This window comes from Panulirus ornatus, chromosome 35 (genome assembly GCF_036320965.1).
Source record: "Panulirus ornatus isolate Po-2019 chromosome 35, ASM3632096v1, whole genome shotgun sequence".
Lineage (NCBI taxonomy): Eukaryota > Metazoa > Arthropoda > Malacostraca > Decapoda > Palinuridae > Panulirus > Panulirus ornatus.
Window position 1 is genome coordinate 1,463,955 of NC_092258.1, and position 19,226 is coordinate 1,483,180.

Sequence of the window (19,226 nt, forward strand, 5' to 3'; positions counted from 1 at the left end):
GAGGAACAAAGTTTGCAGTAGCTTTTTGATTTTTGTCAAAAAAAAGCTGGAAGTATGTTTTCTAACAAACTATTGCTCTATAACAAGGACTGTTTTTAAAGTTTTCATACACTATTAGTGTTGCCTTTGTAAATCATTCTTTCTTTCTTTCATACTATTCGCCATTTCCCGCATTAGCGAGGTAGCGTTGAGAACAGAGGACTGGGCCCTTGAGGGAATATCCTCACCTGGGCCCCTTCTCTGTTCACTCTTTTGGAGAAAAAAAAAAAAAAAAAAAAAAAGTGAGAGGGGAGGATTTCCAGCCCCCTGCTCCCTCCCCTTTTAGTCGCCTTCTACGACACGCAGGGAATACGTGGGAAGTATTCTTTCTCCCCTATCCCCAAATACTCTGCATTTTGTTGCACTGACTGGATGGGATAATGATGGATCATTCTAATCCGTCTACCCCCTTATGAATTATATTCCTTAATTTTCTAACACTTCTATATGTACCACTGACCTTAATACAATCTAATAATCTATAGTCTGCTGACCCTAGCAAACTATCAGCTGTGGAGCATTCTCAAGTATTGTATAAAATTCACAAGAAAAATGTTCTTGTGAGTTAAAGACCTCAGCAACAGATTATTGGTACTACATTATACCGAATGAGAGCTTTGATAGCTTTCGCAATTCAGTAATTCTAATTCTTGGCTGCTTTATGCACATTACTGTCATGATAACTTGCATTAATGAGGCACTAGGTACCCTCATGTTTATTTTTCTGGTAAAAAAGGATTGTAAAGCTAAAATACTGTACCTGTAATGTATTTTGTATTCATCTTTTGTGATAGGCTGCCATAGCTATGGTACATGTGACTCTCAGCCACTGGAATGCACTTTGCTGCTATATCGAGAACATGAAAATTTTTGTGATATATATCTTATGAGTTTGGGTAAAGTCACTACATACAGAACCGTAATTTACAAATACATATTGTAATGTGGAATACATGAAATTCAATCAAAACACACTGGAGAGCCAGGAGACTCCAATACTGTTTAAACAAGTTAAATGAACACAGATACAGACAAACCTAAAACAAAACTATGTATTCCTTTAAGTTAGTTCTATCTGCATATCAAAGAACATTTTGCCTATTCAGTTTGGCTGTGGATTATCATGTCAATCAGTGGGTTAGTACATATAGCATATATATGAACAGGATAATGATTGAAGGTAAATTAACTGCCAACAGGTTAATGGACACCATGTTATTGCAATAATACTCTAACTTAAAAATATTAATCAGCAATTTAAAACAAATTTGCAGTTGAAGTATCAAAAATTTAGGCACTAATTTTATGCTTTTGATGCCTTGTTTTAACTACTAAGGAATACACAGTATTCAGGATATGCCTGGTTACATACCTATTTGGTTTAACACAAGGATATATAGTCAGTTAACAAAAAAGAGAAAAAGTATCACTCTTTTACAAATATATCTCCACCAAAACAAATGTTTACCACTGAATCACTGAAGAGTAAGTCTGGCAGGTACGCCATCTACCTCCATCTTGGAGCCATGGATAAGATGGTATTCTCGTTTTACATGAGCAAACAGAAGATCCGTAACAAGGAAAATCTGAAATATACGCGTAACATTTAAGTGAAACATGGAAAATCTGAAATAAACATAGAACATTATTAATGAACTTGCCCAAATGTTTTTGCAGCCTTCAACTGGGTCAACCTGCATACAGGTAAGAATCTACTGCACTATTATAACATAATTTATAAGGGGTAATACCCTAGTTCACACAAATTCTTTAAAGCTTGCCTTATATGGATATCTAATAAATTTTCACCATGACTTTATTGTTATAACTTACAGCAGCATATACGATAAAGTATCAAAAACAGTACCTGAGCTGTGTTGAAAGCTAAAGTAACAGCAAAGTAAAAGTTTGCATTTGCTGATCCATTGAAGATCCACAGGTTGTACATGATAGGTCCCAGGACTGATGTAGCCACAAACATGCAACCAACGATAAATGTCTGCCGCATAACTGGTGAGGAACATCATTGTGTGTGACTAAAGTGTATAAATTTTCCAAAGCTCTACATTTACAAAAACAGAATATTAATTCAGTTAACAAAACATCAATTTCTTTTCAGCTATCCTATTTACTGTATTTCCTTCATTGCCAGTTACTGTCTTTTGCACTATGATACCTGAACACTTCTTTTATGATTTCCAAATATGTTATATACCCCTCTTTTATAAACTTATTTCAAGCTAATTCTTCCAAACTAATAATCTTCAATTCTTCACATACTTCTACACACTTCACATAATCTGACATAGGTTAATTAAAAAGAAATTAGAAATAAACTAAAACAGGATAAACTTACTATGGGTATGTACAGAAGTGTGCTACTCATCAAACTTTTGATACATGGGAAACAAAATCCTATGAACAGGCATCTTATACTGGATAAACAAAAATCGATTAAACAAATACAATATTTCAAAATGATTTTACTGGAATATGAATTACATAACAGGCATGAAAAGGATCGTCAAATTATTACCAGTAACAACCCTGAGCTCTTAATACTATGCGCATCAACCTTCATCTTCAAAAATTTCTTCTTTCATACTTGTTTGCTGTTTCCCACATTACCACAATAGCAAGGTAGCACCAGGAACAGACTTAAGACAAGGCCTCATTTGCTAACATCTATTCTTTAGCTGTCTTGTGGTGCATCGAGACCACAGCTTCACTATCCACAACCAGGCTCTACAGTTCTTTTTGTGATTTCCCCTGGCTGCTTCATAAGCCCTGGTTCAGTCCATTGACAATGCACCATCCCATGTATACCACAAAGCTCCAATTCACTCTATCCCTTGCATGGTTCTCACTCTCCTGAATTTTCAGACCCTGATTACTCGAAATATTTCATATAATCTGGGTATTAGAATTCACCAGAGATCCACTATCTTAACCAGTAAACATATATATCTAATCCTGTGTTCTTCAGAGAATCCTTAGCAAGCAGAACCTTGTACAATTATAACAGTTCCCATTAGCTTTTTATAGGTGTCAGCAAAATGTCTTCATCTATAAAATATATGCACCTTTCATTCATTTATGCAACATGGATTTAAGAAAAAGTAGATTATATCCATAAACATTTCAAGTAACCTGCTCTACAGCAGTGCAGAAGGGATAATGAGATTATCTAAAGTGACACAAGACAGACTAGAAAGTTTAAAAAAAAATGGTCAAAGGTGCTCTAGATCAACAAAGCTCTTCTATATAAACTCTCCTTTTCTTATATGAAAATGTTGGCTTGCAAGGGGTTAACTACATTCTACTTGTGGTGGTCCTGGAGCTCCGTTGCTTCATAATGCATAATGGTTGAGGTGTGAGAGAGACAGATTACAGGGGATAAGTATTCCATCCTGCACATCATGATACAGGGGTGATCTTCATCCACATATTGTTCCCATTTCTAAATGAGAAACAGTCTCTCCAAAATAGGAAACTTCCACCCCAACACTGAAATATGGAAGACCTCGCTACCAAAATACCAGTCAAGGTCAATTGGGTATATCAATAGTGTGGAGGCTTTGCCAACTGACTTTTGTCCCCTAGAAGCACAAACCTGGGATCTGAGTAAGTGTCATCACTAGGTAAACATGATTGTAGTCCTTATCTCTGTTTTCTTTCTGTATGGGACCCTATCCTGAAAGCTTCCAAGGGAAGAGAAAAACAATCCAGATCCAGGAAACACACACATATGAAGGGGGAGAGAAAATTTCAGCATCTACTCAAAAAAGATAACATGTAACAATGTCAATAAATATGCAAGATACATATAGTAAATTAAGTCAGCTACATAATACAATACACTGTAACTAAATCTGAAAAAGAAAGAAAATGATACTAATCCAAGGTAGGGTGGAAGAAGCTGGAATATAAAAAAGGGGCTGGATCAGAACACTGATACAAGTTTGGGATCCAGAGAATGATGAGATAAGTCAGTACTTTCGGCAAGGGAATGGTGATGGCACTGCCGTGTGGAGACTGCTGATTGATTGGTTGGTGGACCCGGGCCCAGCCAATAGCACTGACTATAGTCAGTCAGCATGGGTTAATAAAAATCTACCTAATCAGGTGATGGGTTAACATGTTTCTAAACCCTTGTGATCAAAGAAATTCTTTCAAAGCGTGCAGGAAAAACCAATCTTGGGGAGAAAGAACCAAAAGTCTGGGTAATGTTCTGCAGTAAAAAACCCACAAAAATGATGTGGTTTTAGCAAACATGAGGTAGAACATATCATGTGAGCCCCGCCTCCTGAATGGTTCATGAAACTATTTTCTTTTATTATTTTTTCTTTTACATCAATCTGTTGTCCAACAGCAATGTATGGGTGCAAGGCATCAGCTATAGGTGAGAATATACAGAAGAGGATGAATATGTTGGAAATGAAACATTTGAAGACAATATGAGGTGTGAGAAGGGTTGATTGAGTAGGTGATGACAGGGTAGGAGGGGTGTAGTAGTAAGAAGAGTATAGCTGAGAGAGCTGAAGAGGGTGTGCTGAAATGTTATGGACACAAGGAGAAAATGTGTAAGGAAAGGCTGACAAAGGGGATACATATCATAGAAGTGGAGGGGACAAGGTGAAGAAGGAAACCAAATTTGAAATGGAAAGATGGAGTGAAAAAGATTTTACAAGCTCATGGCCTTAAAATGAAAGACGGTCAAAGAAGGCACAGAACAGATGGAATTGGAGAAATATGGTATACAGGTAGGCATATGAAACAGCCAGGGAAAATCACAAGAAGGTCTGTAGTGACTGGCTGTGGTTTTGGTGCATTGCACATGATAAGTAGAGAATGGATGTGAGTAAATAGGGGCTTTTATTCATCTGTTCTTGGTGCTACCTCCCTAATGCAAGAAACCAAACAAGTATAGAAAAAATTATTCTGTGAATTCCGCTATTCTACATTCTAACTTTCAAAGGTTTTGTAAAATCCATATAAATTTCATTATGGTATAAATAAAGTATGAATCTAACAATATTTCTAAAATGTGCCCAAGACTTACATGGATATAAATGCTTCCACATTGGCAGAAGAGCCATGTAGAGGCCAACATCCCCAAGTGCCGGATAACTTCTAAACACAGCAGTAAATGCTATTAAGGCAGCTGCCAACAGGACTGGGTCATGGCGAAGGCGAATTGATAGAGGCAATACATAAACAAAAGCATTGATTTGGAATGTTGCTAGGAAGAAGAGACGAAAGTGCTCAAACATTTCAGTGAAGAAGTACCAAAAAAGGCCAATATTTGGAGTAAGATCAGGTGCTGCCAGTCTGTTGAGATCAAGAAAAACATAAATTGAGAAATTTTAAGACATGATATTGGATTTTTCTACTTACAGGCATCAAGTATGCTGCAATGTTTGCCCACTGTGTGCTCACATTACCGGGTAGTGGATTCAATGTGGTAAGCAAGCCCAAAAATCAAATAATGTGCTATCATTAATTCCCTTATATTCATAATATTCAAAGTAAATTACTAAGCAGTAAAACATTTGTAAGGCCCACATGAAGGAGAAAAGTAACTTGCTGTATGTCTAAAGTTCTAATGAAAGAAAGAACACAAGATAAGCATATGAAGTTGAGACATCAAATCAAACCGATATGAAAAAATTTTCAAAATGGACCGCCCATAATCATACTAGTTATTGGGTTATTAAATGCTAGTGAAGATAATATACCATTATATCTACAGCTTTTGGAAAGACTATCAATACTATACTATAAGACTAACACATTATATGATAAAGGACTGACTTTGCATGAATATCATTATAATCAAACGCATCAATTATGAGAACATTTCAAATCCCATAATTTTCTTTCTTTCTGCTGGCAAAAACATTTGGTGGAAATGAGTTGTCTTTGAATCAAAAAACAAAGTCACAATGGTCACTGTGAAAACACTGCCCACCCAAGAACACTATAAAACAAAGAAAATGAAGTAGCCCACTATCCCTACCTAGCTTATGAAAGAAAGTACAGGCTTAAGGTTTGGAAGAGGGCAAGTAACCATTTCTTCAAAAACAAAATAATTCTATATTGAATCCGCTTACCAATACAATGTTCACCACCTGACATAATATGTGCACAATTGGCAGTCAATTACATATTATGAACAACAAAAAGTGTTTTTTGCTATTGTTAATGACTATGTATGGTAATGCTATAAAATTCTTCATTGTTCTGATTATTAGTATTTCCAAGAATTTCTGATGAATCAATAACAAAATGAAATCAACATACTTTACATAAACATTTTCATTTTTCTTTTTAATAAAAAAAATTCAAAGGATCATATATCAATTGCTTTAAATAACATAACTGTAAAGCTATACAACATCAATTAAATTTACTGTTCAAACCTAATATTTTCTCAAACTCTTAAATAAATTCCCTTTACTAGAGGAATTCAAACACTTTAACAAACATCATTATCAATTCAAACTATTCTTTTAAAATTTGGTATTCTTTTACACACTTCTTCCCTTGCCAAGATGAGATTAATACATACATAAAACCATAAGTAGCTTCCAGGAACTCCCATCCACCAGAAATCTCTGCTGATATGACCATCAACAGCCCAAGTGAAACGATGAAGGACATCAAAGGTTTCATTAGTGACGAGGTAGAGTTGCTTTTGTAAGTGAAGTGTATGATCCCTGGCACCATCAGACACACAGGGTAAATGGACTGGTATGTAGCTAAGGCCACCAGCCCACCAAACAACAAGGGGTAACCTGGAAGAATGTCGGTGTTATACAGAAGAATTTCAGTGTTATACCAAACAGACAAGTATGATTTTTCATAATTTAAAGATAATAATATTAACATACAGGAATATGAAGATAAATATCACCATACAGGAATAACACTACCCACATATCTCCTGTGTGTCTCAGAAGAAAAATAAGAGAGGCAAGAGCAGGGGAGACAGAATCCTCCCACACTGTATTAAGCAGGAACACAAGTAGACACATAAGAATTTTACCCTAAAGGCTCAGTTATCTGTTCCTGACAATATATCACTAATTTTAGCATGAAAAGCAAGAAAGTCTATAGCTAGTAAGTTATTATGAAATCCTGCTAAACTTAAGAACAAGATTCATACTTGAATGCTTTAAAAATGAAGAATAAAGTAAAAAGACTGTATAGCTATAATATCATATAAAAGGCTTTAGAAGCAACATACGTACATGCCTTACCTTTAACCATGGAAGTAAATGCTGCAGCAAGGACGAGATTAGCAAACACAGTTGTCGTTTGTGCAACACATGAAGCAATTGTATAAGGGCAGAAAAGATATGCAGCTGCAACATATACTACACCAGACCAAAGGGAAGATGATGTCAGAAGCAAGGACGAGGCATCAGATGAATACTGTTTGACACTGTTCTTCTGGGTTAAAAGCTGTTGAAATTTTTTGTTATCAGTTTCTCATCCTAGAATTTTTCATTTAATCTCAAACAACCTTTCAAGTATGAGAATTTTCAATCTTTCAGATGTGCATAGCAGTGAAAAGCTTTTATACATTTGTTTGCAGAATTTTTTTCTCAATCATTTTAAACTCTGTAGAAACAAAAGTAAACACGAAATGTGCATGTAAGATCATACTAAGAAATATATTGTAGTTTACTATATAAGTATCAAGGCCTTACCAGTTGTTTGCTGTATGATGCTGCTACTGTGGATAATAAAGCTGCAGTAAGAAGATCACATGTGACAAACAAGAGTGGGAGATAATCTTGCCATGACCTAGAAGGAAATAATGGCATCCATCTATATCATGTATGAAACATCAAATCTAAAGCTGGATGATGCATAAAAGGTCTTCCTAAAACATTTTGGCTCTTGCCCATTCATTTGAATATCCAAGAGTCAAAGGTATAAATGCACAAACATTCGGTGAAGAATTAAAATGCTTATCTGGCTATCATTCTAGTACAAACAGTGGCCAAATGAAAGAGAAAAGGAACATTAAGACTGCCTATGGTAATACGTTAACCAGTACAGACAAGATGAATAATAGGTGTATCAAAAAAAATCCCAAGGAACAGAAAAAAAGTAAAATTCAACATTGCTCTTCAAAGATTGTATGGCACAGATTGAAAAAGTGTTAACCCCTCAAATGGATCTGTAGCATGACATGACAGGCATTCTTTCTAAACTGAACAGTAAGATATAGAATGTATGAGAGGCAATAGTAATAAAACTTGCACTTGAGTTGCAAGAGAAAAAGAACATTAAAACCCTAAACATTGCCTTTTACTTTCTAATCCTTGGCTTTTCAACATCAAATTTTTTTATCATCTTTATCATTTTCATGCTTAATCACTGTTATCTGTGTCAGCGAGGAAGTGCAAGGAAACAGACGAAGAATGGTCCAACTACTCATATACACACATATGTATATACATGAATGTTCACACATGCATATATGCATACATATACATTTCAAGGTATACCTACTTATACACAAGTACATATTCATACCTTCTGCCTTCATTCATGCTCATTGCCACCCTGCCACACCAGAAATAGCATCTCCCCTCCAGCAAGGTAGCACCAGGAAAGGACAAAAAGGGCACATTTGTTCTCACGCAGTCTTTAGCTGTCATGTGTAATGCACCAAAAATAACTCCCCTTCCACATTCAGGCCCCACAGACCTTTCCATGGTTTAAACCAGACACTACACATGCCCTGGTTCAATCCACAGACAGCACATCGTCACTGGTATACCACATCGTTCCAATTCACTCTATTCCTTGCACACCTTTCATCCTCCTGTATGTTCAGGCCCCATTCGCTCAAAATCTCTTTCACTCCATCCTTCCACCTCCAATTTGGTCTCCTGCTTCTCCTTGTTCCCTCCACCTCTGACGCATCCATAATTGCCATTTCCCGCATCAACGAGGTAGTGTAAGGAAGATGACTGGGATTACATGGGCAGTATTCTTTCTCCCTTATTCCAATGGGGTAGCAATGCTATTTCCTGTGGGGCAGGGTGGTGCCAGGAATGGATGAATGCAAGCAAGTATGAATATGTACATGTGTATATATGTATATGTCTGTGTATTTGTATATGTAGGTATATGTATGTATACGTGTGTGTATGGGCATATACATATATATATATATATATATATATATATATATATATATATATATATATATATATATATATATATATATATTTTTTTTTTTTTGCTTTGTCGCTGTCTCCCGCGTTTGCGAGGTAGCGCAAGGAAACAGACGAAAGAAATGGCCCAACCCACCCCCATACACATGTATATACATACGTCCACACACGCAAATATACATACCTACACAGCTTTCCATGGTTTACCCCAGACGCTTCACATGCCCCGATTCAATCCACTGACAGCACGTCAACCCCGGTATACCACATCGCTCCAATTCACTCTATTCCTTGCCCTCCTTTCACCCTCCTGCATGTTCAGGCCCCGATCACACAAAATCTTTTTCACTCCATCTTTCCACCTCCAATTTGGTCTCCCTCTTCTCCTCGTTCCCTCCACCTCCGACACATATATCCTCTTGGTCAATCTTTCCTCACTCATTCTCTCCATGTGCCCAAACCATTTCAAAACACCCTCTTCTGCTCTCTCAACCACACTCTTTTTATTTCCACACATCTCTCTTACTCTTACGTTACTTACTCGATCAAACCACCTCACACCACACATTGTCCTCAAACATCTCATTTCCAGCACATCCATCCTCCTGCGCACAACTCTATCCATAGCCCACGCCTCGCAACCATACAACATTGTTGGAACCACTATTCCTTCAAACATACCCATTTTTGCTTTCCGAGATAATGTTCTCGACTTCCACACATTCTTCAAGGCTCCCAGAATTTTCGCCCCCTCCCCCACCCTATGATCCACTTCCGCTTCCATGGTTCCATCCGCTGCCAGATCCACTCCCAGATATCTAAAACACTTCACTTCCTCCAGTTTTTCTCCATTCAAACTCACCTCCCAATTGACTTGACCCTCAACCCTACTGTACCTAATAACCTTGCTCTTATTCACATTTACTCTTAACTTTCTTCTTTCACACACTTTACCAAACTCAGTCACCAGCTTCTGCAGTTTCTCACATGAATCAGCCACCAGCGCTGTATCATCAGCGAACAACAACTGACTCACTTCCCAAGCTCTCTCATCGCCAACAGACTTCATACTTGCCCCTCTTTCCAAAACTCTTGCATTCACCTCCCTAACAACCCCATCCATAAACAAATTAAACAACCATGGAGACATCACACACCCCTGCCGCAAACCTACATTCACTGAGAACCAATCACTTTCCTCTCTTCCTACACGTACACATGCCTTACATCCTCGATAAAAACTTTTCACTGCTTCTAACAACTTGCCTCCCACACCATATATATATATATATATATATATATATATATATATATATATATATATATATATATGTTGTCACGCAGTCTTTAGCTGTCATGTGTAATGCACCAAAAATAACTCCCCTTCCACATTCAGGCCCCACAGACCTTTCCATGGTTTAAACCAGACACTACACATGCCCTGGTTCAATCCACTGACAGCACATCGTCACTGGTATACCACATCGTTCCAATTCACTCTATTCCTTGCACACCTTTCATCCTCCTGTATGTTCAGGCCCCATTCGCTCAAAATCTCTTTCACTCCATCCTTCCACCTCCAATTTGTTCTCCTGCTTCTCCTTGTTCCCTCCACCTCTGACGCATCCATAATTGCCATTTCCCGCATCAACGAGGTAGTGTAAGGAAGTGAAGTGTTTTAGATATCTGGGAGTGGATCTGGCAGCGGATGGAACCATGGAAACGGAAGTGGATCATAGGGTGGGGGAGGGGGCGAAAATTCTGGGGGCCTTGAAGAATGTGTGGAAGTCGAGAACATTATCTCGGAAAGCAAAAATGGGTATGTTTGAAGGAATAGTGGTTCCAACAATGTTGTATGGTTGCGAAGCGTGGGCTATGGATAGAGTTGTGCGCAGGAGGATGGATGTGCTGGAAATGAGATGTTTGAGGACAATGTGTGGTGTGAGGTGGTTTGATCGAGTGAGTAACGTAAGGGTAAGAGAGATGTGTGGAAATAAAAACGCGGGAGACAGCGACAAAGTATAAAAAAAAAAAAAAAAAAAAAAATATATATATATATATATATATATATATATATATATATATATATATATATATATATATATATATATATATTATTATCATTTTGCTTTGTCGCTGTCTCCCGCGTTTGCGAGGAAGAGCAAGTAAACAGACGAAAGAAATGGCCCAACCCACCCCCATACACATGTATATACGTCCCCACATGCAAATATAAATACCCAAATATTCTTTCATACTATTCGCCATTTCCCGCATTAGCGAGGTAGCGTTAAGAACAGAGGACTGGGCCTTTGAGGGAATATCCTCATCGGGCCCCCTCCTCTGTTCCTTCTTTGAGAAAAACAAAAAAAACAAGAGGGGAGGATTTCCAGCCCCCCGCTCCCTTCCCTTTTAGTCGCCTTCTATGACACGCAGGGAATACGTGGGAAGTATTCTTTCTCCCCTATCCCCAGGGATAATATACATACGCAAAAATACGTATATATATATATATATATATATATATATATATGTGTGTGTGTGAGTGGTTCGACCATTCTTCATCTGTTTCCTTGCGCTTTTTACTTTTATTATCTTTAATATATTTATCTCATTGCTACTCAAGTAATCCTGAGTTTCCTAATTTTCCTGCATTCATCAAAAAAGTTTTTTATGCCCATTTTTTTTTTCTGCATTCCATGGAAGCAGTAAGTTTCATTGTCACATAATATGAAATCTTTCCATAATTATGTGTTCATCTTACACCACAAAAAATAAACACTAAACAAAAACCCACCTCATAAGGAAGCCACTAACGAAGAGACAGAGGGGTGTTTCATGAAAGACACCCCCACTATAGACTGGAATACCTTGGGAATGAAGGAACACCCCTTCCTCAACTGCAACACAAAAAATGTGGAATACAAATAAACACTACATGCTTCTCAAGGGCACAATATAAAAGCACTTTTGTAACATGACATTCCCTTACGCATTTCATAGTTCAATTTCCTCACTATTTTTCCACATCATGTACTCTGATGAATAAACATGGAACCTACAATAATAGACTACTTACATGCCTATTGGGTATTTCAAAGTATATGAATTATTTCCATCAAATTAAGATGATACACTATCATATCTCCTGACCTGACAGTGAGCAATGGACTGGTTAATTTATCCTCTCTTCTACACAAGAAATTATAATAATGAAAAAAGTCAGAATCCATCAACCGCTTCTCATACAAAACTTTTCTGCTATTTCTTTCGTAATCTAAAAATGCATATGTGACCTACATGCCAATAAACAATTCCATCTGCAACAAAAAAGAAAAATGAAGAATTATCTTATTCGAAAAAGACTATGGCATTCTGCTCAGAGACTGATTCTAAGTATACTACGGGCACTGTAATAAAAAACCAAACTACTGAACTAAATAAGATGCTATAGGATGTTCTTACCTCTCTTCCATGAATTTAATGGTGTTGAAAGCTCTACACGCTTGGAAATATATTCAGCCCCAGAAGTGCTCATCAGCCAAAGCCGTACCCCTGCCCCAAGTAAGTACATCAACCAGACTCCACTAATCATTATCAAGTGGATACTTCACCCCACCAAGTCAGAGAATCAATAAAATGATCATCAATATACAATCAATGATCATTTAACAGAGTTGTTCTATTGCAGTCACTGAAACAAAACAAAGTTATAGTTTATACCCATTGTTTCTCTAGCCTCAGTGAAGCAGCAAGGAATCAAATTATCTATGGCCTCATATACACACATTCCCTATCTGTCACATGTAACAACATAGAAGCTTACCATATACAGTCAAGACCCACATATCAATCCATGGTTTATCTTGATCACAATACACGACTTGATTCAAGCAAGTGGACCCCCTTCCTCCATACACAGCACCAATCCAGTTCATTCTATTCCCTGCACGTCTCTAACACACTTAAATGTTCAGGTCCCAATACTCCATACTCTTCTTCACTCTATCTTTCCATCTCCTTCTTGGTATCTTCTTCCTTCCTTCTATATATGAAATACCCAGAGTGGTCTTCATGGGCCTCATGTCCCCAGCAGCCTGAACTAGGTTCAGGATGCTGCTGAGATGGGTCCATATAACCAAACCATCTCAGCTGGTTCTATCCATTGCTATGCACACTCCCTAGTGCCTGATGCACTCCATTTTTTCTAACCTCTCCTCTTCAAATTCACACAATCCTGTCTCATCACCCTACTACACCTTTTTTTTAGCTTACTCTTATTTACATTACTCTCAACTATCTCCTTTTACACTCTCCAAAATTCTCACAACTTATGGAATTTCTCTCCCATGTCTGTCATTAAAGTCATGTCATCTTTAAACAGCAACTGGCTTACCACCCAGGTGCCCCAGCCCTAGTATGTTGTAAAGCAAGTTCCAGTTTAGGGGAACCACAGATGTAACTTTTGAATTTCTAGTTTCTTTACGAACTAACAATACATATAACGGAAATGCTACTTTACATTGACTACCTAATCTAAATCACTTCTACTGGGTACAGAAACGACTGATAAACGTTCCTTCTAATTCAGCGAAATTTGTCCCCATACTAGAACTTTACCGATATGGGACCTAATAAACATACTGTGGACGATTTTAAACAAAGAGCATAAGTAGCACAAACTTCTTAAGAACGGTAATATCACAGTCCTAAGTAGAAAATTTAATGATGTAAAAAAAAAATTAACCAAAGTCAAAATTTCTCCAGCAACAGTACTGTGTACCGAGTAATAGTCTAGCACAATGAATGTAGCTAATACCGAGACCACAAACAAACTTAAACCCTGACTTACTAAGCACTTACTAGACAAGAGTAAATATTAAACTAGGTCTATACGAAATCATTTTCCTGTAAGTGTAAGTGTAAAGCTTAATTTCCTAATGTTATTATCTTTCCCACCGGTACATACACTATTTGTTTACCCAAAGTCAAAATTTCTCCAGCAACAGTACTGTGTACCGAGTAATAGTCTAGCACAATGAATGTAGCTAATACCGAGACCACAAACAAACTTAAACCCTGACTTACTAAGCACTTACTAGACAAGAGTAAATATTAAACTAGGTCTATACGAAATCATTTTCCTGTAAGTGTAAGTGTAAAGCTTAATTTCCTAATGTTATTATCTTTCCCACCGGTACATACACTATTTGTTTACAGCCGCAGCCCCAACACTGTGTTCGGATACATTTTGGCATCGGTTTGAGAATTATATGCTTAATTTTCCTAGTGTCTAAAAGTATTATAGGTAGAGCATTTTAATTTCAGTTATAATATGAGAGAGAAGCAATGGCAATTTCATTTTTAAAACGGTTCAAAGATATCCACTTGTACAGTTAAACCCACATGATGAAGTACATACAAACAAACATCGTGTTGACATCAATTTTCTATGAAATCATATAATCATAGAAAACGTATTTGTATGGGGTGACTATAGGTGTAGCTTCTATGGTTTATCCCATTAACGGAAGATAGATACACTTAAATATTCAGTACATAAAAACGATAGTGGGAGCATGTTAAGTATGATGAACCGAACTGAAAACACAAAAGTATCTATGCATCATCAAAGGAGCAAAATATACACATATCTATGAACTCGTAGCGCATTAAAGGCTTTCTTGAGCTATTCTTGGTTTGTGTAAGGCCTGTTTACTTTATTCATTGTGTCGTATATATATATATATATATATATATATATATATATATATATATATATATATATATATATATATATATATATATATATATATATATATATATTCGATGTGAATTCTGTATGGCGACTGTGAATACTCATTAAATCTATTTGCGTAGAGGAAAAATGAAATTCATAAAAAGTGATGAAGGAACTTTACCTTAAAAAACCACAAAAGGGGCTGGTATGTCATAATCCCAAGGAGATAGAGCTACAGCATAAAATCTAAAGACATTTGGTTTGTGAAATATATGTAACTTTCTAGTGATCTGGTGTGTCTCATTTTCTTTAGAATGTGGGGAATGGAAGACGTGAGTCGTTGCCTGGTCTTCTGATACCACTGGAGGATGAAGGAGGCGTGCCGAGGTTCCATGTTGTTAAGGAATGCGTTGCTAAGGTCCCCTGGTGTTTTTGTGAGTGACATGTCATAGCCAAGGTCCCCTATTGCTATTACAATAGGGTCAAGGAGTGGCCGACGTCACATGGTGGCTTGAAACATCTTCAGGCGGAGGTATGCATTCTGATATGTGCAGCTGAACCTCCGACGACATGGCGGAATGCATGGTAGACGAGGCCCACGAGCGTCGCACCTGACACGTGAAGTTGCGCAAGGCACCGAGGTCATTCACCTTATCTGTAGGCAAAACGGGCAGTGAAGCGACGCAGGAAGTGACCACGCCCGAACGTTGCACAAGACATTAAAATCATTCACACCATCCAAGATGTGAACTTAAGTGGTCACGCAGCACGCGCATGGCTGTTGCTTTCCATGGATTTTGTGTGGGGACCAACACATTAATACTGACCATTGTGATTTCTCCTTCACTCTCCGTATAACGACGCTGTGGAATTATTATCCATCTTTTCTTTTTCCACCTTCCTATCATATTTCTACCTTTAAAAAATTCACTTCATTGCTATGGCGTGAGACGCTGTTATTCAGTTATCATCGAATGCTGTCATTTCGTTTACCAAGCTAAACATAATCAACAACCAGAAAAAATCTAGATTTGTCCCTTAGCACGCCGGTGGGATGGTTGCTATAGGGACCCACCGAGATAGATCAAAGGTTAAGCTTCACATCGCATTTGGGGCAAATTTCTGATGTCCTGTTTTGCATAAGAGCCTCAGTTGTATTTCTAACTTGCAAAATATGGGATACTGAGTCAATGATACGCGTTAAGCCATTAAGTTGAAAGGGATGAAATTTCCTTCGCTTATGCACTTCAACATATTTACTTTGACTTTCTTTGTCGCTCTTTGTTGTTTTGACTTGTATGGTTCATGTATGAATTTCAAAAATCTAAAATATCTATCATGACTCACTCATAACAATACATTAAAGATACTATTGTTTTTACTGATGAATATGAAATGTACCGAGGATATGGGCCAAGTTTAGACTGTGTCTTCGATGTCTCAAAACACGTGACAGACCAGTTAAGGCCATGTGCAGTGGCATCGAAGTTGGCCACTGGGGGACTCATACTGTCCTAGCAGTTGGGATTAACAAAATAGAAATGATCGAACAAACCACCTTAGCTTTCCATTCTGAGGAATGTAAAAACAGGCAACCAGCGGACTCCCTCCCGTGGGTTCAATCCTGGCATCGCGCGCTGAGCCAGTAGCTGCCTGTGAAGAGGTTACACTGTCGCTGGCCTGCATACACAAGCGCCAGGCAGGAAAACTTCTGTAGGTATTTCCTTTAAGTATAGTATGGCTTAACATACTAATCATTTCAATATAGAATAAAGCTGGTCAACCATTTCATGATCTCTTTTTAGCATTAAATGGCTTTCTTGATATTTATGTGGCAGTGAGGTTTCTGCTTAGTGTGTTATGCTCTGTAAAGTAAAATCTTCCTTTTAAACATGAGAATCTGATTTCTAATGAATCAGTACAACGTGAGGGAACTGCCAACCAACATGCCTCGAATCCGAAGATTGAGTGGCCGTAAAACATTTATGGGCGTTTAAAATATTTGTCTGACGTTATAACGATTCCCTGCAAGCAAGACTCTTGTCCGGCATCAAGAGGTTTATTTGCATTAAGAGTGCGAGGTATGGAGGCGTCAGGCGTTAGAATTCTATGACAAGAAGCAGATTGGAAGGTGTTCAAGATTCCTTGGTACATGGTTAGCCTGGCCTTGTGGAGACATCTGTTTGTCGCCAGAGAGGTGGGAGAGTTAGCGGCGGCTGCGTCGTTATCCACACTCAAGAGCGGACTGGCTTGCCGTGTGGGAAGATAATCACTCTCACCTGGCCACAATTTCACCCTCTGGATGCCACAAAGTGCCGTAGAAGTTTGAGGACGGAGCGTGTAATTCACGAAGGCTCCACATAGTATCTGTCAGCTCCTGACCACCGCTTGAGAGGGAGGGGCGGTACTGGCAGCTGGCTTTGCTCTCGCTCAGGTAATGGCCAGCTGCTGACTGCCAGTCATTGTACTATTTCTTTGCTATATTATGGTGGTTATCGTCAGATAAACCGTATCGTGATCACGAGGCGTGTAGCTTAATTCTTATATTTGTTTTTGAGTTTAGCGATCTCGGTATGTTGGTATTAGCCTCTGTATTTCACTGCCTTTCGAATGAAACGAAAATTCTTATACCTTTTCTACAGTGAAAATGCAACTTCCACTGTGAGTGGTTGGAATATTAGTTATAATGATGTTGAAGTCTTTCTCGCTGAGCAGGACATACCTTCAAGCAGACGGTCTCTGTGGTACTCGGCTGCAAACAACATAAAGTTATAAAAATGATGAAAAAAATCAATCCATTATCTAGCATGTTTCACACTGATTCTAAAAAATTGTCTTAAAAAGATTCACAAATCTACCAGATTATCGAACTTTAGGGGTCAGACTATCGTGCTTTAGGGATAGGAGTATCGTACTTTAAGGGTAGGATTCTCATACTGTGAATATATAATTATCGCACTACGTAAGTAAGGCAATCTTACTTCAAGGTTAAGATTATCGTCCTTTTGAGTTAGCATCTCCATACTTTACGGTTATAATTATCGTGCTCTAAAGGCATAATCATCGTACTTTAAAGGGAAGAACTATCTTACTTCACAGTACAAGACTTCAGGAAATAGTTTTGTTGTACTATAAGAGTCAAATTAAGGTGCATAGTGTGACAAGACAGAGCTCAATGGCTGAATATTGCACTGAAAATTCAGATTATCGTTTCGAGGGCTCATGTTATACTCGAGAACCTGATCGCCAAACGTTTCAGTGTAACGACTCAACCTCTTGAGTCCAACAAAAATCTTTGAGTACGATGACCTAACCTACCGAGTATGACTACTGAACCCATGAGGAGACTGACATCCCTTGGGTGCAATGACTTATCGTGCGAATATGATGAACTGAGCCATCATACTCACAGAGTAAAGTCTTCGCATTCAAGTTGTTAACCCGTCGTACACAAGAGATTAAATCTTTGCACTCAAGGGGCTAAACATTGTCCCCAAAGGTGTGAATTACGGCCGATTTTAGCGGTACCCCTCGCTGGAGGCTCGTTTTCATCCCAGGATGAGCCAAACCTTGGTCATTAGAACCTACTGATAGTCATGAAAACAATATTACCAAATCTAGTCAAAACTTACCTTCACTTATCTCGAGCAAGTCTAGACGAGGTTAGAATCTTCTTAGCTTTGGCGTAAATAGTTTTTGTAAGAGTTCCTGAATCCTAATCTTATCCAACAGCTAACTGTGAGGAGGTGTCTCTGTGCTGTTAATCTTGAGGAGAAACTGTACGAGAGAGAACCTGGGAATGAAGGGCAACTGTGGGCTGGAGTTGTAATGCAGCGGGAGAGTATGGTTACAAGGGTCAGGTCAAACACCAGGCCATCTTCTAAAAGGGTTGTAGCGTCGTGCTCAAAGATCCTACAGGCTTCATCAAGGGCTTAACAGACGAAAGCTTCAGATCTAGTTTACAATCACCACACGTACATTAATTTCTTTACTTAGATATTCAGCTGGGGTTCTACTGGCTCGTCCCACGTTTAATGGAGAATATATCAGACAAAAGAGCCAGAGTAATCACTGCGCTTAAACCTTATAAGCTATGTTTTCGAGCTGCCTAAATTCACATTTTATGAATGCATCGTTCTCAACCTGTGTATCACATCTTAATTTCCCTTTACGTTGGGTACAATTAAACATCCTGATGTAAAGTGATATAAAGTTAAGAAGCCATCTCCACCAATCAAAGCGGATCAGAA

General features: G+C 38.0%; 1 protein-coding gene across 6 annotated transcripts; it reads right to left on the reverse strand.

The window, feature by feature from the left end:
- Positions 1-798: 798 nt before the first annotated feature.
- Positions 799-14,506, reverse strand: PIG-U (phosphatidylinositol glycan anchor biosynthesis class U). 6 transcript variants are annotated; one of them, XM_071682854.1, is made up of 10 exons: positions 14,100-14,203; positions 13,063-13,281; positions 12,702-12,930; positions 12,034-12,136; positions 7,755-7,851; positions 7,302-7,506; positions 6,611-6,836; positions 5,102-5,370; positions 1,907-2,049; positions 799-1,625 (listed from the first exon to the last, which is right to left on the reverse strand). In XM_071682854.1, the coding sequence occupies exons 3-10, from the start codon at positions 12,829-12,831 to the stop codon at positions 1,515-1,517; spliced, it is 1,284 nt and encodes a 427-aa protein (XP_071538955.1). In that variant the 5' UTR covers positions 12,832-12,930; positions 13,063-13,281; positions 14,100-14,203; the 3' UTR covers positions 799-1,514. The 6 variants fall into 6 exon arrangements, with proteins under 6 accessions (XP_071538955.1, XP_071538951.1, XP_071538953.1 ...); XM_071682850.1 differs by lacking the exons at positions 13,063-13,281; positions 14,100-14,203 and adding an exon at positions 14,442-14,506; XM_071682852.1 differs by lacking the exons at positions 13,063-13,281; positions 14,100-14,203 and adding an exon at positions 14,206-14,218.
- Positions 14,507-19,226: the final 4,720 nt, after the last annotated feature.